The sequence below is a fragment of the Heteronotia binoei genome, chromosome 1, assembly GCF_032191835.1.
Source record: "Heteronotia binoei isolate CCM8104 ecotype False Entrance Well chromosome 1, APGP_CSIRO_Hbin_v1, whole genome shotgun sequence".
NCBI lineage: Eukaryota > Metazoa > Chordata > Lepidosauria > Squamata > Gekkonidae > Heteronotia > Heteronotia binoei.
Genome location: NC_083223.1, coordinates 273247656 through 273270258, shown reverse-complemented (window position 1 = coordinate 273270258; position 22603 = coordinate 273247656). Strand labels below are relative to the sequence as shown.

Sequence of the window (22603 nt, the reverse complement as noted above, 5' to 3'; positions counted from 1 at the left end):
CCTGGACAGCCACCTCTCCGCGGGGTTGGTGACAGTCACCCACTCCCCGTCCCCACTCATGCTGACCCTTGCAGTGCCTGCCCACCTCCTTCTGAAGCAGGAGATGGCCGGGCAAGGGGCAGGCTGAGCCAGGGAATTCGATCCCAGCGAAAGCTGGGTTCAGGTAGCCAACTCGAAGTTGACTCAGCCTTCCATCCTTCCGAGGTCGGTCAAATGAGGACTCAGCTTGCTGGGGGGAAAGCGTAGAGGACTGGGGAAGGCAATTGCAAACCACCCCGTAAAATGCCTACCGTGAAAAGGTTGTGAAGGCAACGTCACCCCAGAGTCGGAAACGACTTGTGCTTGCACAGGGGGGGCTACCTTGACCTTTTTAATCCTTTCCCTCCAGCAGGTGGGATTGGTATCCACTCATCTGTATAGTTTTACAGACGTCCTTAGCTCATTGTCTGTGAAAAGAATCTGTGCATAGTCGATAGCTGATTGCACCCATGACTTCCCTTTAGCTCGCCGTGATTCGCGATTCGCGGCGTCTCAGATTCCACAACAGGCAAAACTATTCACCAATTCAGAGAAACCCAAACTCAGCAATCTGAAATCTAAAAAGTCACCGAGAGTGAATGTTCATAAAAAGGAACTGGGTTAAGTAGGGTTGCCAACTCCAGGGTGGCAAATTCTGAGAGATCGGCTCTCCTCCTTGATTTGGTGTTATTTATGTGCTTGAATTGGATTACTGTATCATTTTGTATGCTTTTAATTTGTTCGGATTAGGGTTGCCTGGTCCAATAATCGTACTGGCAGGGGAGGAGGAGAGATTTTCCAGGTATGGGGCAGAGAGCCACGACATGCCGATGTCACGTGGAAGTGACATCAACATGCCAGTGACTTTGTGCAGTGATGCTATGGGTTTTGGGCAAAACATTATGGTAAAATCACCCTCAGACCATTGACATTTGCCCCAAAACCAGAGCTCCACCGTGTGACATTGCTGACGTGATGATGTCACTTCCACATGACATCAGCATGTTGCATTGGGGGCAGGAGCCTGAAAAACCAGTTGGTCTCCTGCCCCAACTGGGAAATGGCATCCCTTCATCAAAGGTTTTAATCCCCCCTCCATTTTGGGAATCCTGATCAGTGGGAAAGGGGGCCTAATTTTTAATAAATGAATGAATGAATATTCTGCCTGCCCACTGCAACCCATCACTCCATGCCTTCCCTTGAGCTCCATTAACCCTCAAAAAAGGTCCGTGTTCATGGGCACAGCATACTATAGTGCAATACCAGAAGTGGGGTGAGTGTGTTATTTCAATAAGCATCCCTCTACTTTCGCTAGATAGAATCTGGTCTCTCTTTGATTTGTATCAAAATATATGCAGATTGAATCAGTTCATTCGCTGTGAATATCTTTGGGACAAGATATGCATGGCATTGCAGGTCGTATCTGGAACTCCTGACATATACTTTAGATCTTGTGTGTGTGAAGTGTCGTCAGGTTGTAGCAATCTTATGGTAACCCCAAAGGGTTTTCAGGGCAAGAGATGAACAGAAGTGGTTTGCTATTGCCCACCTCTTCATAGCTACCCTGAACTTCCTTAGTGGTCTCCCATCCGGGTACTAACCAGGGCTGACCCTGATTCGCATCTGAAATTTGATGAAATCAGGCTAGCCTTGCAGCGCCGGATTGAACCCTGTGAAGGCCCCTAGGCAGTCAAAGTCTCGAGGCTCCCCTTGTAAATTATCTTAGAGCCTGAACACCTGCCCCATCACTCACAGCCCCCACTGCAGCCTGCAGGCTCCCTTCTTAAAAGCTCCTTTTACTAAGCTGTGGGGGAAAGGCAGAGAGAGGCAAACTTGGCAACAACACCAGCAGCAGCCGTACCAGGCAAGTCGGGCAAAGAGCAGCTCAGCTACTTGGCCTAATTGTTAATCTGGCTCTGTAGCCTGGGCCATCCCACTCATGGACTTTAGCTCTTTAAAGCAGCCAAAGTGCCTATATGGATGAGGCCTTGGGAACCAGGGATGAGACGGCTAACTCTTTGTATACCAACCGGGCACTGAACACACAAGTACTTGTTCTGGAATTATTTCACTGGCTGCCTCTTAGCTTCTGGGCTCAATTTAAGGTACTTGTACTTACCTTTAAAAGCTCTCCATGACCCCCAGGAGACATATTTGGAGGACGTCATCACATGAACACAGGAAGCAGCTTTCTGCTGAGTCAGACCCTCAAGGCTAATTGTCTACGCTGACTGTCAGCAGCTCTAGGCTTCCCAAACCTCCCGCCCTGGCGGGGGACTCCAGGTTTTCCAGCCTCTTCCCCCACTCCCCCAAAAAACGGAAGCGGGGGGAGGAGGGGGAAAACGGCGCCAAGGCTCAGGCTAAAGGAGGAGGCAGCCAGTGGCCCGTCCGCGCCGCCACCAACCAGCCCTCAACAGCGCTCCGGGGCAGCCTCCCCTCCCCTCCCTTCCCCTCAGGGCTGCAGTGGCACATGGCCTTGTCTGGTTGCTGCTGGGGCCGGCGGGAGGCTTCGGACGGCGCGGGCGGCTGCTCGCCGCGGCCTTGGGGCTGCCCACGGTGCTGCTGACGCTGGGCCTGGTGGCAGGGCTCCTACTCTCTTCCATGCAGCCCCACTGGAGAAGTAAGTGGTTGCACTGGCTCTCCGCCATGCCGGGGTAGCCTCCCCTCCCTTCCCCTCGGGGCTGCAGCGGCGCATGGCCAAGGCTTAGGCTGAGGTAAAGGAGGAGGCAGCCAGTGGCCCATCCGCGCTGCCACCAACCGGCCCTCGACGGCGCTCCGGGGCAGCCTCCCCTCCCCTCGGGGCTGCAGCGGCACATGGCCTTGTCTGGTGGCTGCTGGGGCCTGAGGGGGGCTTCAGACAGCGCAGGCTGCTGCTCGCCGCGGCCTCGAGGCTGCCCGCGGTGCCGCTGGCGCCGGGGCTGGCTGCGGGGCTCCTGCTCTCCGCCACGCCGCCCCACCGGAGAGGTAAGTGGTCGCGCTGGTGCTGGGCATGGCTGCGGGGCTCTGAGGGGAGGCTGGGGGGTTTAATAGTAGTCTGCTCTTCACAGGGAGTAGGAGAGATCTCAGGGCAGACCGGTGCCCTCAGCCCTGTCCGCTTCCCTAATGATGGGGGCCGGTGGGGCTCAACAAGAGCTGAGTAGCCTTTGTTTGCTCCCTTAGCTTGGTTGGGGGTGTGAGTGAAGTTCTGAGGAGTGGGCTGGTAAGGGAACCAGTGACTAAAATAAAGATCAATATTGAAATGTAAGCACGTGTGCTGTCCCTTTAAATGTGATGGCCAGAACTCTCTTTGAGTTCAATTATGCTTGTCACACCCTTGTTCCTGGCTCCTCTCCCAATTTCTCCTGGCTCCACCCCCAAAGTCTCCTGGCTCCACCCCCAAAGTCCCCCAGATATTTCTTGAATTGGACTTGGCAACCCTAAGCAGCTCTCCGGGGTAGAGTAGCGAACCTCCAAGTGGGGCCCGGAGGGCTCTCAGAATTAAGACTGATCTCGACACTACCAAGGTCAAATACCCTGGAAAAATGGGTTGCTTTGGATAATGGGCCCTATGACATCATACCCTACTGAGGTTCCGCCCCTCCCCTTACTCCACCCTCCTTGGAGTCCACCTCAAAACTCCAGGATTTTCCCAGAGTTGACAACCTTACTCCAGGATCTCAGAAAGAGGTCTTTCACATCTTCTTGTACTTGATCCTTTCAACTGGAGATTCTGGGGATTGAACCTGAGGCCTTCTGCATGCCAAGCAGATGCTCTACCACCAAGACAGGGCATGTCCCCGTGATAATCCTCTCTGCTCCTGCTTTTGTATTCTCATGCCTTTGTACTCTCACCTATTTAAACTAGGTGACTTTCCAGTTCGGTTGAGAGCAAGCTTGGTGTAGTGGTTATGAGTGGTGGACTGAAACCCGGAGAACTGGGTTTCACTCCCCACCCCCCACATGCGGCCAGCTGAATGACCTTGGGAGAACACAGTGTGAAAAGTGGAAGGACCTCAACAGGGTAAAATGCCGTAAAGTCCATCGTCCAATGCAGCCATTCTCTCCAATGGAAGTAACTACTGTACTATGGAGATCTGCTATAGTTCTGGAGTACTGCTAGGCCTAGCAACCCTACTCTTTGCCCCTGCCCCTGTTTCTCCAATAGACCACCAAGGAAGACCAGGGTTGCTATATAGAGGCAGCCAATGGCAAACCCTCTCTTATCTCGAAAGCTCTACAAAATTATTGCTCAGACCTTGATTGGCTCAGGCTAGCCTGATCTCATCGGATCTCGGAAGCTAAGTAGGGTCAGCCCCAGTTAGCATTTGGATGGAAGACCACCTAGGATGTCCAGGGTTACCAGACAGACACACTTCTGAACATCCAATACCTTGAAAGCCTGATGGGATTGCCATAAGTTGAATGCAACTTGATGGCACTTTCCACCACCATAAATGCTACTAAAACATGTCGGCAGCCATGGGGCGGACCGTCACTTGCAGTCTGGGTTACCAACCACCAGGTGAGGCCGGGAGTTCTCCTGGAATTAGAAGTGATCTCCAGACTGCAGAGATCAATTCCCAGCAGCTTCAGTTACGGCATCCCATCCCTACCTTCCCCAAACAACCCTCCCCAGCAGCCAGCTCCCAAATCTCCAGGTTTTTCCCAAGCCAGAGTTGGTAGCCCTACTTTGATATAAGGTTGCCAGGTCCCTCTACTGCTGCGGTGGGGGACTTCTCTCAGAAGTAATGTCATCGCACCAGGCATGTCACACCAGGGACACTCTAGGATTCACGGTAAAAGTCTATGGTACCATAGAGTTTTATTGCAACTCCTAGAGTGTCCCCATCATGATGCTTTAGGATTTGTGTTAAAAACTCTACGGTACCAGTGGAGTTTTACTGCAAACCTGAGTCTGTTCCTGGCACACCATGCCTGTGAAAATGATGTCACTTCTGGACAACATCATCATGCAGGGCATGTTGCACAATGATGGGGCTTTTGGGGGGCAGGTATTCCCCTGACAGCCTGCTCTGTGCCAGTGAGTTGGGGCCCCACAAACCAGGAGATCGCTCACCCCTGCCAGAAGCTTGGCAGCCCTTCAAACATTGAAAGGCAGAGTGCAAAATTTATACTTTTCTTGATTGTAGTAGTGCAATCACATAAGAACATAAGAAAAGTCTTGTTGGATCAGGCCAATGGCCCATCCAGTCCATAAGAACATAAGAGAAGCCATGCTGGATCAGGCCAATGACCTATCCAGTCCATTAGAACATAAGAGAATCCGTGTTGGAGCAGGCCAATGGCCCATCCAGGCCAACACTCTGTGTCACACAGTGGCCAAAAAACCCAGGTGCCATTAGGATGTCCATCAGTGGGTCCAGGACACTAGAAGCCCTCACACAAGTTGCCTCCCTCCCAAGCACCAAGAATACAGAGCATCACTTGCCCCAGACAGAGAGTTCCAACAACACGCTGTGACTAATAGCCACTGATAAACCCATTTAAACCCATTTAATACATAAACCCATAAACCCATCAGCCCTACCTGAATTACTGCCATTTCGTAGGGCCTGCAAGACGGAGCTGTTCCGCCGGGCCTAAGGTTGAGGCAGTGGGCATCCTATTATTCCATCATTTGGCCTCCCTTGTGGTGACATCATGCTTCATTACAGTGCTATCCTATTGGGGAGGGACGGTGGCTCAGTGGTAGAGCATCTGCTTGGTAAGCAGAAGGTCCCAGGTTCAATCCCTGGCATCTCCAAAAAAGGGTCCAGGCAAATAGGTGTGAAAAACCTCAGCTTGAGACCCTGGAGAGCCGCTGCCAGTCTAGCTAGAGGCTGTGGCTCAGTGGTAGAGCATCTGCTTGGTAAGCAGAAGGTCCCAGGTTCAATCCCTGGCATCTCCAACTAAAAAGGGTCCAGGCAAGTAGGTGTGAAAACCTCAGCTTGAGGTCCTGGAGTGCCGCTGCCAGTCTGAGTAGACAATACTGACTTCGATGGACCAAGGGTCTGATTCAGTATAAGGCAGCTTCGTATGTTCTCATAATTGTTATTACCATCGTTTAAGGTGGGCCTCCAACCGGTTATTGATATGCTGTTCCCTGTCCGCCGGTGGCGCGTTTGATCGACTGTTTTTACTTTTAAGTTTCATTTGGTGTTTTAACTTTGAAATGTGTGTGTGTGGGGGTTCTTTTACTGTTATTCGTCTGTGTTGTGATCCGCCTTGAGCCCGTTTACGGGAAAAGGCGGACTACAAGCCTGCTAAATCAATAAAATAAATAAATATAATCCACGGACATGTTTAGAAACTCTGTGCATTAATTCTTTTAAAAAAAACAACAAACAGCTTCAGAGCCCACTGTCGTAAGCAGGGACTGGAAGCGCATGCGCTTTCCATCGAACTTTTCTTTTTTGGCCCATTTCCTTGTTCAGACGAGCAACAGCAACGGCAACAATCCTCCTCTCTTAACTGGTATATCGTTGTGTCTGCCTTCATGTAGGAGGCCTGACCTCATCCGGGGCCGCAGACACATACTGCTCAGATTCTCAGGAAATAATTAGCAGTGCTAAGAGCAAAAAAAAAAAAAAAAAACCCACACACACACAAACCAAAAAAACAACTTGTAGGGAGTGTCTACTACTCCTGCCAGCTATAAAGCTGAAGAAATAGCTGTATGCAGCACATGGGCGGCGAGCAGGAGAAGCAGGCAAGGAGCGGGTATGTAGCTCAAGTCTGAAATCACAATTGCAAATGTCGCTTACTGCAGCGCGGAGTCTCAAGAGGGAAAGGGGGCAGAGGGAAGAGGAAATGGGCGTGAGGCAGAAGAAGGAACTGGGCGGGTGTGCTGTTGCCTTGCAGGAGGGTTTATTAGGAATGGATGGAATTCAGCGAGGAAACCTTTTGCCATCGTGTTTACTGGCCGTGCTCAGAAAGGAAAGGGGGGGGGAAGATAATAGGTGTGTAGGAGACAGAAAGATTTCAACCAGGTAATTAGGGATGAGGCCAAGAATTAGAGAAGGAAGGGGTCAGCTTGGAGCAATTGAGAGGCTAATCGTTCGCAAACAACACTGATTTACAGGAAGTTGGGAATGTTGTACAAAGATGTTCTTTCTCTCGCTCTCTCTCTCCATCCCTTAGTTCTGCCATCTTCCAGATTCTTCTGTGGCTCTTTCAACATCAGGACTTTTTTTGTAGCAGGAACTTCTTTGCATATTAGGCCACACAGCCCAGATGTAGAAGAAAAAGATGATGATGATATTGGATTTATATCCCGCCCTCCACTCCAAAGAGTCTCAGAGCGGCTCACAATCTCCTTTACCTTCCTCCCCCACAACAAACACCCTGTGAGGTGGGTGGGGCTGAGAGGGCTCTCACAGCAGCTGCCCTTTCAAGGACAACCTCTGCCAGAGCTATGGCTGACCCAAGGCCATGCTAGCAGGTGCAAGTGGAGGAGTGGGGAATCAAACCCGGTTCTCCCAGATAAGAGTCCGCACACTTAACCACTACACCAAACTGGCTCTCTGATGTAGCCAATCCTCCTGGAGCTTACAGGGCTCATAGTACAGGGCCTATTGCAAGCTCCAGTAGACTCTTATCTGGGAGAACCGGGTTTGATTCCCCACTCCTCCACTTGCACCTGCTGGCATGGCCTCGGATTAGCCATAGCTCTGGCAGAGGTTGTCCTTGAAAGGGCAGTGTCAGACAGTGGAACTTCAAATCAACCAGACCTTGAATTGATACAAAGTTTAGGCTTTATTCGAAAATCCATAGCATCTGAACGAAGTAAGACTGGAACTGATACAGTGTTGCATACTGGAGTATGTCTTAAGAGAATTCTACATCAAAGGCTACTATGCAAAAAAAACCCACATTTCTAAACATTGCTGGGTCGAGGCGCAAGGTTTCACACGGTCATTCCTTCTTATCTCATTGTTGTTGCTGCTTCGCAGGGATGGCTGAACTGCCATCCCTGGAGGTGATTATCTTCAAAGGAAGGTGGCTTTTGTTAGTTTCAGGGAAAAGAATGTTCACACCAACTGTTAGTAACATTCTGGGCCTCTACTTTGATATGCAAGGGGTTTTCTCAGGGTTAGTAATACGAGTTTAAAAATGGAGTCGGTGAGGCTAAGCATCTCATCACAGTTATATTCCATTGTCTGACTGGCATCTGCTGTGAGAGCTTTCTCAGCCCCACCCACCTCACAGGATGTCTGTTGTGGGGGGAGAAGATAGAGGAGATTGTAAGCCGCTTTGCATCTCTGATTCAGAGAGAAGGGTGGGGTATAAATCTGCAGTTCTCTTCTTCTTCTTCTTCTGGAGGATTGGCTTCATCAGGGAGTGTGGCCTAATAAGCAAAGGAGTTCCTGCTACCAAAAAAAAAAAAAAAAAAAGCCCTGTACAACATTATTATTCCAGGTTAGAGCTGCTGTTCATGTTTTCTCAGTGGCAACCCTGCAGGGAATTTGAAATTTGGGCAAATCCTCGGAGGAGAGGGGAGATGAAGGAAAGAAGACCAAAAATAAATAAATAAATAAATAAATAATAATCCCAGTCAATCAAGGGAACTTTCTTGGGCTGGAGGGTCAGATGGTGGGATCTATGGAGCTCTCAGCTGATGCCAAATTTCGGCACTCACAACAATGGGGTGGCCTTCCCTGGAACATCAAAGAATTTTTGAGGGCAGCGAAAAAAAAATTCTACAAAACTAGGGATCAACATATTCCTTGTTCCAACGGCCACTGACCAACCATCTAATTCTGCTTTTTCTGTGCCTCTTCTTTCCTCAGGCTGATTGACATCCCAGAAGAATGTCTAAGGCAGGTGTGAAGTGCGTCACGACTCCTTGCGTCACCTCATGCCCAGATGCGAAAGTGGTGATCCACCCCCCGTCCCTTAAGCTCACTCTACCAGGACTGATCCTCGCCACGTCACCTGGTAAAACCCTCGTGGAAACGGAGACTGCATGCATCACCAACGGGTCTGATGGATGCTCCACGGCACTTGTAACCAAGTCTTCTGGACCACGAGCTCTTTGTGGCTCCACTCCATGTTGCATATCAACTACGCCTGACTCTCAAATGGTGATAAAGCCACCACCTGTATGCATTACAATCCCTGGTCCCGTTCTCACCAGTTTCCCAAACGAATGCCTCATAGCAACCTCGCAACCCTGCATCCCCGCTGGCTCCAAATCACCTGCTATCACTCGTTCGACATCTGTTAGCGATGGGGCCATGGTCTCAACTCCTCTGTCTCGCTCCTCCTCTGTCCCATGTGGGCTTGATAGAGCATCAGCGTGCGTGGCGCAAGGCCCAAGTTCCAGTGTGGTGATATACCCTCCCCCAATCGAACTTATCATTCCGGGACCTCTTCTTGAAATTGCAGCCGAGGAGTGTGCCGTGGAAGTCCACAATCCATGTGAAACCATAGGTTCCATCACCAACGGGGAGCAGAGTGAAGTGAAGGCCCTGACGGCGCGTGCAAACTCCACTGAAGTGTGTGGGGCATTGGGTGCTTCTCCATGCGTTTCCCAGGGCCCAGAGATGAAGATAACCATACAGCCCCCTCCAATCAAAGTGGAGCTTCCCGGACCAATTCTTCAAGTCTTCCCTGAAGAATGCAAAGTAGAAACGTTGAGCCCTTGCGCTCCTGAGAATCCAGCATTGGATGAATTTTCCCATCCAGCCCTTACCAACGGGGACACTTCACTGTGCACCGGAAAACGTCCTCTGCCTGACATCAGAAGACCCCCACGCCCTTGGGCAGAGATGTATAGTCGATCCGTGACTCCACGAAGCCTTACCGCATGCCCGCAACCGATCACAAAGCACCGCAACTCCTTCAGCTCCGCAAGCTGCTATTGAATTTCAACTGAACGTGGAACAGCAGGGAACGCTTGGACTGAGAATGTGGCTGCGTCGTTTAGTGGCTGGGAATGAGTCTTGAACCATAACCTTTACAGAATGAAATGTCCTACTGTTATAGAAAGGTAGCTTCCATTGAAACCTGTGGGATTAAAATGCATACACAAGACCCATTGATTTCTATAGGACTTTAGATGAATTTAGCTGCAAGTGGATTATTGTTCCTCGTGACGAGACAATTTAATATATGTAGAAGAAAAGTTGCCTTGAGAATTCTGCTTGTTCCCTCCAAGCTCTACCTGGAACTGAGCATAATACAGGCACCTGTTGGGTCAGATTGAGCCTCTTCTAGGTTAGGATTCTGTTTTCAAAAGAGACAAACTGGATGCTCTCCTCTGTTCTTTGTCCCCGAACTATTCCCCAGGGGGGATAGTCCTTCGGGAAAGTCCATGTAGCTGTCAGAGTTACATGATCCACTCAATCTCTCTCTCTCTCTCTCTCTCTCTCTCTCTCTTTTTTTCCAGGAGTTGGCGGGGTGGGCTATGACTCTATGGTAGATTGTGTCCAGAAGGTCCCGGTTTTAATCCTTGTCATTTCCGATTGAATTATCACTGACAGAAGATGATAGGGCAGGCCTTTCTCTGCCAGGGATCTATTGTCAATTAGAAAAGGCAATACTGAGCTAGACAAACCAGTGGTATGAATCCATATAAAGTTGTTCCTTATTTTCAATGGATTCTGTTTCATTACTATTTCATGCACTCATAATGTTCTGTGAAATGAAAGGGAACTATGATTTGTTATCCCATTTGAAATGGACATGGCATCCATTAACCCTGAACCGTTTTGCTAGGAAGTAAGCCCTATTGAATAGCACCTACATTTAAGTAATCTTGTTTAGGATTACACTCTGTACTCCATGAGGAATAGGGAACTTTTTTGTCAGATAGGGGTGAAAGGAAGAAATGAAGTTAAGGATTTTTTTTTCTAAATTATAAGAAATGGGCTTTTTATTTATGGACACGTAGTTAGAAATTTTTAACAAATGTGCATCATAATTTAAGTAATACCTAAACGTTGTGTGTGTGTGTGACTTTTTTTTTTAAATTCTGATTGTCAAATTGCAAATTCAGCAAAAAACATTAAACTTTAAATTCTGAAATCAATGCATCTTGTGTCTCTTTATGAAGGAAAAAAAAAATGGTAGAGGGGAAATAAAAGCAATTCATTTGGGTTGGCCAGGTCACCTTCCCCCACATTTCTACTAGGGATTTGTCGGAAAGTTCAGCAGTTCATATTTCATTTCTTGTTCGCGGTACACCCTGGAGAATTGGGGGATTGGAGATTGCAAACTTTGTCGCTGCGCCAAGGGGAAATGGGAAATGAACCTGGAACCAGATCCTGCTCACCGCACCATGTCCTCCTCATTTGATAAGAACATAAGAGAAGCCATGTTAGATCAGGCCACTGGCCCATCCAGTCCAACACTCTGTGTCACACAGTGGCAAATTTTTTTTGTGGCTAATAGCCACTAATGGACCTCAGAGCCAGCTGGGGTGGAAGAAGGTCCGCAGAGCCAGCTGGGGGGAAGAATGCGCCACTGTGCCCCTTCTTGCTGGTCCCACTGCACAAGGACCAGCAGGAACTTCAATGTTCTTCTGCGGATCTATTGCATTGAGAGTGGGCTTCCTGCTATAGTGGGAGACTCCCCACCCAGTCTAACCCCCTGTTCCTTTCAGCCAGTCAGATGGGAGATGAAAAATGGTGGGGAAATGTGATGTAACACATTGCTGTGACCATTGTTCCCTCTAAGCCAGTTTGGTGTAGTGGTTAAGTGTGCGGACTCTTATCTGGGATAACCGAGTTTGATTCCCCCACTCCTCCACTTGCACCTGCTAGCATGGCCTTGGGTCAGCCATACCTCTGGCAGGGGTTGTCCTTGAAAGGGAAGCTTCTGGGAGAGCCCTCTCCAGCCCCCCCCCCCCACCTCACAGGGTGTCTGTTGTGGGGGAGGAAGGTAAAGGAGATTGTGAGCCGCTCTGAGACTCTTCGGAGTGGAGGGCGGGATATAAATCCAATATCTTCTTCTTCTTCTAAGCTGAGTTAGTGTGAGCTAGCTCACAGATTTTTGGCCTCCAGCTCACACATTTTTGTCTTAGCTCAGAAAGGATGATGCCGGCGCACACTAATTTATGCAGTAGCTCACAACTTTAATGCCAGCAGCTTACAATTTTAATGCCAGTAGCTCACAAAGTAGAATTTTTGCTCACAAGACCCTGCAGCTTACAGGGAACATTGGCTGTGACATCACTTCTGGGACCAAACAGGAAGTGGCATCCCTGCATTCAGGTGATGCTCTAGGATTCTTCCCAAACTCCATAGTTTAACTAAAAAGTCTGAGGAGAATCTTACAGTATTGCCCCAACACAGTGATGCCACTTTTAGTTTTGTGCTGGAAGTGATGTCTGAAACGAGCACAATATTTTTGGGGCAAGTGATGGTCTGTATTCTTGGTGCTTGGGAGGGGCAACAGTGTGAGGGCTTCTAGTATCCTGGCCCCACTGGTGGACCTCTTGATGGCACCTGGATTTTTTGGCCACTGTGTGACACAGAGCATTGGACTGGATTGGCCATTGGCCTGATCCAACATGGCTTCTCTTATGTTCTTAATATAGAATATCCCCACCCCCATCCCCAGCACAAATTATCTTGCCACATTGACAGCCCTATATTGCATCTAAGCTGATAGGAAGAAGCCAGGAGTTTCTGTGCTTCTCATCACCCCTCCTGCATCCAGACTGTGATGCAATCCTCCATATTGGCTACACCAGACCACCAGGGCAAAGACTGGCTCCTCATTGACCATAATGTGAAGCATGGGTCAGGCTCTGAAACAGGTGGCCCAATGGGATTTCCCCTCCCCGGGAAAGTCAATGGCTGGTCTGCCATTGCTGAGCAGTCGGGTTAGAATGGATAAAAGGAAGTCCTTCTTCACACAAAGGGTGATTAACACGTGGAATTCACTGCCACGGGAGGTGGCGGCGGCTACAAGCATAGCCAGCCTCAAGAGAGGATCGGATAAACATATGGATCATATTAGGTTTTAGGTTTAGGTTTTATTAAATTTATACCCCGCCCTCTCTCCCTAGGCAGACTCAGGGTGGCTTACAGCAATCATTGTATTGGTGGAACTCTCTGTCGGGGGCAACGATACTCTGTATTCTTGGTGCTTGGGAGGGACAACAGTGTGAGGGCTTCTGGTGTCCTGGCCCCACTGGTGGACCTCCTGTTGGCACTTGGTTTTTTTGGCCACTGTGTGACACAGAGTGTTGGCCTGGATGGGCCATTGGCCTGTTCCAACATGGCTTCTCTTATGTCCTTATGTTCTTATGAATTCACTGCCACAGGAAGTGGTGGCAGCTACAAGCATAGACAGCTTCAAGAGGGGATTGGATCAACATATGGAGCAGAGGTTCATCAGTAGCTATTAGCCACAGCATATTGTTAGAACTCTCTGTCTGAGGCCAGTGATGCTCTGTATTCTTGGGGCTTAGAGGGGCACAGTGGGAGGCCTTCTAGTGTCCTGGTGCCACTGATGGACCTCCTGATGGTACCTGGGTTTTTTGGCCACTGTGTGACACAGAGTGTTGGACTGGATGGGCCATTGGCCTGATCCAACATGGCTTCTCTTATGTTCTTATGTGACACAGAGTGTTGGACTGGATGGGCCATTGGCCTGATCCAACATGGCTTCTCTTATGTTCTTATGTGACACAGAGTGTTGGACTGGAGGGGCCATTGGCCTGATCTGACATGGCTTCTCTTACGTTCTTATGTGACACAGAGTGTTGGACTGGAGGGGCCATTGGCCTGATCCAACATGGCTTCTCTTATGTTCTTATGTGACACAGAGTGTTGGACTGGAGGGGCCATTGGCCTGATCCAACATGGCTTCTCTTATGTTCTTATGTGTGACAGAGTGTTGGACTGAATGGGCCATTGGCCTGATCCAACATGGCTTCTCTTATGTTCTTATGTCTGGGGTAGTGATGCTCTGTATTCGTGGTGCTTGGGAGGGGCAACAGTGGGTGGGCTTCTAGTGTCCTGGCCCCACTGATGGACCTCCTGATGGCACCTTGTTTTTTGGCCACTGTGTGACACAGAGTGTTGGACTGGATGAGCCATTGGCCTGATCCAGCATGGCTTCTCTTATGTTCTTATGTTCCCAGCTGCACAGACACACAATTTGCAAACGTCTCGCCAGATGCTCTCAAACACCCGTTCGAACGGGGACCCTCGCAAAACTGCCAGCGTGGTTTGGAGCTGAGCACTGAAGCAGCTGCTAATTGCTTGCTTCCAGACTGGCACTTGAGAGTGGCCCCTGGAAATGATTAAGTGGCTCCTCAGTGCCTCTCTGGGGCTGACCAAAAGGGCTTCTACAACCTATTATAAGAGAGATGCATTGATGTCTCTTCCCCATTATTTTTTTTTTTCTGAGACCAGAGCTAAGTGTTGGTATTAACCTTCCAAGACCTAAAGGACAATGAGCCAGGCATCTTATTAAACACCTTCCCTGAATTATTCGCCTTCATTCTGGGGAGACTGTGGTGTTGCTCACTCAATGTTCCAGAAAGACTCAATCCCTGTGTGTGTGTGTGTGTGTGTGTGTGTATGAATCTTTCTGTTTGGGTCAAGGGGAACGCCATTTTAAGAGCATTCCAAGTAGTTCCAGCAACGATTTTATTGTACTTCGACTCTCAGAAGGCGTCAGCCAACCTTCCCCAAAATATTGGCAGTGACTCATCAGGCTGGGGGAATAGCTCACACAGTTCAGTTGTGATTTTGGTATGGGAGGAGAAGCTAGGGTTCCCAAGTCCCCCACGGCCTCTGTATGCCATTGAATTTTCCCTCCCAAATCGCTAGAGCGTCCGGGAAAACCATAGGGATTTCCCGGAAATGCCTAGAGCAGCCTGTGAGCGAAGTCACCGGTGCGCTGACGTCGCTTCCGGGTAACGTCATTGCACTGGCGATGCCGGGGGAGTTTTCCCCTGCCTGCCCAATGTGGGCCGGCAGGTTGGGAACCTCCAGGGTGGGAAAACCCCCGCCCAGCCTGGGGACTTGGCAGCCCTAGGAGGTCAGGAGGTTCCAGCCAGCAGTTTTGGTGCTTGGGAGGGGCCAGTTTGGTGTAGTGGTGAAGTGTGCGGACTCTTATCTGGGAGAACCGGGTTTGATTCCCCACTCCTCTACTTGCAGCTGCTGGCATGGCCTTGGGTCAGCTGTAGCTCTGGCAGAGGTTGTCCTTCAAAGGGCAGCTGCTGTGAGAGCTCTCTCAGCCCCACCCACCTCACAGGGTGTCTGTTGTGGGGGAGGAAGGGAAATGAGATTGTGAGCCACTCTGAGACTCTTCGGAGTGGAGGGTGGGATATAAATCCAATATCTTCATCTACCTCACAGGGTGTCTGTTGTGGGGGAGGAAGGTAAAGGAGATTGTGAGCCGCTCTGAGACTCTTTGGAGTGGAGGGTGGGATATAAATCCAATATCTTCATCTACCTCACAGGGTGTCTGTTGTAGGGGAGGAAGGTAAAGGAGATTGTGAGCCCCTCTGAGACTCTTCGGAGTGGAGGGCGGGATATAAATCCAATATCTTTATCTACCTCACAGGGTGTCGGTTGTGGGGGAGGAAGGTAAAGGAGATTGTGAGCCGCTCTGAGACTCTTCGGAGTGGAGGGCGGGATATAAATCCAATATCTTCTTCTTCTTCTATAAAATACTGTCTGTGCTAAAGAAAAGGATCCTTACCCTTTACTAGGGCTTTTTATTTATTTTTTTGTAGCAGGAACTTCTTTGCATATTAGACCACACCCCTCCTATGTAGCCAATCCTCCAAGAGCTTACAGGGCCTACTGTAAGCTCCAGGAGGATTGGCTACATCAGGGGTGTGTGGCCTAATATGCAAAGGAGCTCCTGCTACAAAAAAAAAAAAGCCGTGCCCTTTACCCTTCCCTTCCCACCCCTCCTTGTTGTCAGAAGATACTTGTTTTATGTTTAGGGTTGCCCGGTGAGGCCGACAAGCTGGCGGGCGACTTGCCAGGAAGTTCCGTGAGAGGGGGGGGAAGACATGTGATTGAACTACAAAGGGAGTTCCAGGTGAGCTGGCTGTTGTGTTTAAAGGGACTGTGTGAGAGCCGGTTTGGTTAGTGGTTAAGTGTGCGGACTCTTATTTAAGAGAATCGTGTTTGATTCCCCACTCCTCCACTGCTGGAATGGCCTTGGGTCAGTCATAGCTTTGGCAGAGGTTGTCCTTGAAAGGGCAGCTGCTGTGAGAAGCCCCTCAGTTCCACCCACCTCACAGGGTGTCTGCTGTGGGCGGAGAAGATATAGGAGATTGTAAGCCGCTCTGAGTCTCTGATTCAGAGGGGGGGGAAAGGCAAAGGCGTGCAAGCACCAGTCGTTTTTGACTCTGAGGTAACGTTGCTTTCACAACGTTTTCACAGCAGACTTTTTACGGGGTGGTTTGCCATTGCCTTCCCCAGTCCTCTACACTTTCCCCCCAGCAAGCTGGGGACTGATTTTACCAACCTCAAAAGGATGGAAGGCTGAGTCAACCTCGAGACGCCTATCTGAACCAGCTTCTTACAGGGTGGTTTGCCATTGCCTTCCCCAGTCATCTACACTTTCCCCCCCAGCAAGCTGGGTACTCAATTAACAACCTCAAAAGGATGGAAGGCTGAGTCAACCTTGAGACGGCTACCTGATCCAGCTTCTGCTGGGATCGAACTCAGGTCGTGAGCAGAGGCCTCCGACAGCTATACTGCAGCTTTACCACTCTGCAGGGTATAAACCTACAGTCTTCTTCTTTTAAAATGTCTTTCCTCCATTGGAAATAATGGAGGATGGGGACACCTTTTGGGGCTCATAGAATGGAACACCCTAGCTCCAATCATTCGGAAGCTTGGAGGGTTTTTTTTTTTTTGAGGAGACGCACCAGCAGGTGTGCTGAAACATTGGTGTTTCTACCTCAAACCCATGCACCCCCGAACCCCAGATATCCACTGATCAATTCTCCACTATACCCTATGGGGGATCAATTACCATAGGGTATAATGAAGTACCTAGGGGATATTCCCCCCCTGCTTTCTGTTAGCCCTGAAGTGGGGGCGGGGGGGAAGCTCCAAACTGGGGTATCCTCTACCTCCAACTAGGAATTGCCATCCCTAATTATATTCAGGAAATCTCTGCTTTTAAAAACCGGCTATGTTGTTGCAGGACCTAAATAAAGAAGATAGGTAGGAAGCCTTGTCATTTTTGTGCATGCACGCCCTGAACTGCATGCCTTTTTAAAAGACCTTTTCTTGAATTCTTGCAACGTCTTATTTTGCGTTAGAAGAAGACATTGGATTTATATTCCCACCCTCCACTCAGAGTCTCAGAGCGGCTCACAATCTCCTTTCCCTCCCCCGCCCCTCAACAGACAGCCTGTGAGGTAGATGAAGATGTTGGATTTATATCCCGCCCTCCACTCCGAAGAGTCTCAGAGCAGCTCACGATCTCTATCTTCCTCCCCCACAACAGACACCCTGTGAGGTAGATGAAGATGTTGGATTTATATCCCGCCCTCCACTCCGAAGAGTCTCAGAGCGGCTCACAATCTCCTTTCCCTTCCCCGCGCCCCCTCAACAGACACCCTGTGAGGTAGATGAAGATGTTGGATTTATATCCCGCCTTCCACTCCGAAGAGTCTCAGAGTGGCTCACAATCTCCTTTACCTTCCTCCCCCACAACAGACACCCTGTGAGGGGGGTGGGGCTGGAGAGGGCTCTCACAGTAGCTGCCCTTTCAAGGACAACCTCTGCCAGAGCTATGGCTGACCCAAGGCCATGCCAGCAGGTGCAAGTGGAGAAGTGGGGGAATCAAACCCTGTTCTCCCAGATAAGAGTCCGCACACTTAACCGCTTCACCAAACTGGCTCTCCAAAATAACGTCTTATTTCGCGTTAGAAGAAGACATTGAATTTATATTCCACCCTCCACTCAGAGTGGCTCACAATCTCTTTTTATCTTTCTCCCTCACAACAAACACCCTGTGAGGTAGGTGGGGCTGAGAGAGCTCTCCCAGACGCTGCCCTTTCAAGGACAGCTCTGCAAGACCTATGGCTGTCCCGAGGCCATTCCAGCAGCTGCAAGCGGAGGAGTGGGGACTCAAACCAGTTCTCCCAGATAAGAGTCCATGCACTTAACCACTACACCAAACTGGGTCTCTCTTTATGGTGTGAGTTACTTAAGGAGTTACTGTTTGGTGTAGTGGTTAAGTGTGTGGAGTCTGATCTGGGAGAACCGGGTTTGATTCTCCCACTTGTACCTTCTGGAATGGCCTTGGGTCAGCCATAGGTCTGGCCGAGGTTGTCCTTGAAAGGGCAGCTGCTGTGAGAGCCCTCTCAGCTCCATTCACCTCACAGAGTGTCTGTTGTGGGCGGAGAAGACATGGGAGATTGTAAGCCGCTCTGAGTCTCTGATTCAGAGAGAAGGGCGGGGTATAAATCTGCAATTCTTCTTCTTCTACTACTGTGATCAAACCTGGGTAAAGCTTGGTTGAGTTACTACACAAGGGAAGGTTAGCCTCGATTGTGTGGGAGGGGTTAAATGGGGCCACACAGCAAACAGCCACCCTTCAGCTAGAGGTTTACAAGATAATGCATGGAATGGAGAAAGTAGAGAAAGAAGTACTTTTCTCCCTTTCTCACAATACAAGAACTCGTGGGCATTCGATGAAATTGCTGAGCAGACAGGTTAAAACGGATAAAAGGAAGTACTTCTTCACCCAAAGGGTGATTAACATGTGGAATTCACTGCCACAGGAGGTGGTGGCGGCCACAAGTATAGCCACCTTCAAGAGGGGTTTAGATAAAAATATGGAGCAGAGGTCCATCAGTGGCTATTAGCCACAGTGTATGTGTGTATATAACATTTTTTGCCACTGTGTGACACAGAGTGTTGGACTTGATGGGCCGTTGGCCTGATCCAGCATGGCTTCTCTTATGTTCTTATGTTCTAGAACCGCTGTGCTTCTATCAGGGTGGTTTGCAATTTTAAATAGGTACAGAGAAAGCAATAGGAATCAATACTGTTTAAGTTTAAAGATGAGTACAGTATGACCAGAATAATAATAATAAAAACCAACCCTGATAAAAAATATAGAATCTGTACGTTGATATAAATCAACAACTTCAAGGAATTTTCGCAGGGCTTTATCTTTTTCTCAGAGGAAGAGTCCTTGGAGATGTGGACATCAAAGCTGCAGATGGCTTTTCGGTGGAGTGTGAGATTTGACTATTTGCAGTTACAATATGCTTGGGGAAAGGACACTTGCTACATTTCTCATGGTTAGTAAAGCAGAGTTCACATTAAGGTACATCATGGTGTTAGTCATGTCAAGCATTTCTAATCTACAACTCAGTTCCAGTAAGTTACACGTCTGACAGTTCCATGCGGCTGATTTTGAATCGCCACCTTTTGATTTTGAAGCGCCGCCTTTGACTCACGTTTTGCCAAACAAGGAGACTGAAACGATTTATGGGATACCCCTTTAACCCCCCACATCCTGCTCCAAACAACGGGAAGGTTCTACAGCCGAAAGCTCTAAAAGTGCCAGCAGGAAATCATTTCCTTTGCCATGCTGCAAAAAGAGAGAGTCCACCAGAGGGACCTACGTTGCCACTGTTCCAGAGCCGTTCCAGAAGCCTGATTGAAAAAGGTTTCAAGACAGAAGGTGGTGCTGGTGCCGGTGGAGAAGGAGGAAGAGGAACAGGAAAAAATACATCTTCAATTCCCAGGGGTGTGTGGCCTAATATGCAAGGGAGTTATTGCAGAACTCCATCTACCAGTGAAATATATGATGCGATACATGATACGATGATGGTGAAACAATAAGAATGATGATGAAATAATAATAATGATGAAAGGTCCTTATGTGACCTTTGATGCAGTTCTTTACTGCTCAGAATTGAGATATGCTTTTGAATATTACAGTTTTGTAGTAAGTTAAGAACATAAGAGAAACCATGTTGGATCAGGCTGATGGCCCATCCAGTCCAACACTCTGTGTCATATAAGAACATAAGAGAAGCCATGTTGGATCAGGCCAATGACCCATCCAGTCCAACACTCTGTGTCACATAAGAACATAAGAGAAGCCATGTTGGATCAGGCCAATGGCCCATCCAGTCCAACGCTCTGTGTCACATAAGAACATAAGAGAAGCCCTGTTGGATCAGGCCAATGGCCCATCCAGTCCAACACTCTATGTCACATAAGAACATAAGAGAAACCATGTTGGATCAGGCCGATGGCCCATCCAGTCCAACACTCTGTGTCACACGGTGGCCAAAAAAAAATTATATATATCACATATACACGCACACACACACTGTGGCTAATAGCCACTGATGGACCTCTGCTCCATATTTTTATCTAACCCCCTCTTGAAGGTGGCTATGCTTGTGGCCGCCACCACCTCCTGTGGCAGTGAATTCCACATGTTACTCACGCTTTGGGTGAAGAAGTACTTCCTTTTATCCGTTTTAACCAGTCTGCTCAGCAATTTCATCGAATGCCCACATTCTTGTATTGTGAGAAAGAGGGAAAATAATAATAATAATAATAATAATAATAATAATAATAATAATAATAATAATAATAATAATAATAATAATAATAATAATAAATTTTATTTGTACCCCGCCCTCCCCCGCCGAAGCAGGCTCAGGGCGGCTAACAACACAGTGACCAATGGTACATTAATAAATAAAACATTAATAAGTACCTCTTTCTCTACTTTCTCCATCCCATGCATTATCTTGTAAACCTCTATCATGTCACCCCACAGTCGACGTTTCTCCAAGCTAAAGAGTCCCAAGCGTTTCAACCTTTCTTCATAGGGAAAGTGTTCCAGCCCTTTAATCATTCTAGTTGCCCTTTTCTGGACTTTCTCCAATGCTATAATATCCTTTTTGAGGTGCGGCGACCAGAAATTCACACAATACTCCAAATGGGACCGCACCATCGATTTATACAGGAGCATTATGATACTGGCTGATTTGTTTTCAATTCCCTTCCTAATAATTCCCAGCATGGCGTTGGCCTTTTTTATTGCAAACGCACACGGTCTTGACATTTTCAGTGAGTTATCTACCACGAACCCAAGATCTTTCTCTTGGTCAGTCTCTGCCAGTTCACACCCCATCAACTTGTATTTGTAGCTGGGATTCTTGGCCCCAATGTGCATTACTTTGCACACTAAACTGCATCTGCCACGTTGACGCCCGCTCACCCAGCCTCAACAGGTCCCTTTGGAGTTCCTCACAATCCTCTCTGGTTCTCACTACCCTGAACAATTTAGTGTCATCCGCAAACTTGGCCACTTCACTGCTCACTCCCAACTCTAAATCATTTATGAACAAGTTAAAGAGCATGGGACCCAGTACCGAGCCCTGTGGCACCCCACTGCTTACCGTCCTCCACTGCGAAGACTACCCATTTATACTCACTCTCTGCTTCCTATTACTCAGCCAGTTTTTGATCCACAAGAGGACCTGTCCTTTTACTCCATGACTCTCAAGCTTTCTAAGGATCCTTTGATGAGGAACTTTATCAAAAGCTTTCTGGAAGTCAAGGTAAACAACATCTATCGGGTCTTCTTTGTCCACATGTTTGCTCACCCCCTCAAAGAAATGTAACAGGTTAGTGAGGCAAGATCTTCCCTTACAGAACCCATGCTGAGTCTTCCTCAATAACCCGTGTTCATCAATGTGCCTACTCATTCTGTCCTTGATAATGGTTTCTACCAACTTTCCCGGTATTGAAGTCAGACTGACTGGCCTGTAATTTCCCGGATCTCCTCTGGAACCCTTTTTAAAGATGGGGGTGAAATTTGCTACCTTCCAGTCCTCAGGAACGAGGCAGATTTCAATGAAAATTACAGATTTTTGTCAAAAGATCCACAAGTTCAACTTTGAGTTCCTTCAGAACTCTCGGATGTATGCCATCTGGACCCGGTGACTTATTAGTTTTTAATTTGTCTATCAGTTGTAGGACCTTCTCTTTCGTCACCTCAATCTGACTCAGGTCTTTCAACACCCCTTCCTAAATTAGTGGTTCTGGGGCAGGCAAAAAGTTCTCATCTTCTACAGTGAAGACGGAGGCAAAAAATGCATTCAGCTTCTCAGCCATTTCCCTATCCTCCTTCAGTAATCCTTTTACCCCATGGTCGTCCAAGGGCCCCACTGCCTCCCTGGCTGGTTTCCTACTTCTAATATATTTGAAGAAATTTTTATTGTTGGTCTTTATGTTTTTTGCAATATGCTCCTCATAGTCCCTTTTTGCCTGCCTGATCACAGTCTTGCATTTGATTTGCCACAGCCTGTGTTACCTTTTACTAATCTCACTTGGACTGGTTTTCCACCTCTTAAAGGAGTCCTTCTTACCTTTTACAGCTTCCATTACTTTGTTTGTTAACCATGCAGGCCTTTTCTTATGCCTGTTTGTGCCTTTCCTAACTTGTGGTATGTATTTTATCTGAGCTTCTAGGATTATAGTTTTAAATAGTCTCCAAGCTTCCCCAAGGGTTTTGACCATATTTACCTTTCCTTTCAGTTTCCTCCTCACATGCCTCCTCATCTCAGAGAATTTACCCCTTTTAAAGTTAAACGTGGTTGTGGCTGTCTTATTGGGCAACTCCCTATTTA

General features: G+C 48.4%; 1 protein-coding gene across 1 annotated transcript; it reads left to right on the top strand.

Moving 5' to 3' along the window:
• Positions 1-6697: 6697 nt before the first annotated feature.
• Positions 6698-9893, top strand: LOC132588544 (uncharacterized). The gene is made up of 2 exons (XM_060260962.1): positions 6698-6717; positions 8787-9893. Exon 2 carries the CDS (start codon positions 8808-8810, stop codon positions 9861-9863), a length of 1056 nt encoding a protein of 351 aa, XP_060116945.1. The 5' UTR covers positions 6698-6717; positions 8787-8807; the 3' UTR covers positions 9864-9893.
• Positions 9894-22603: the final 12710 nt, after the last annotated feature.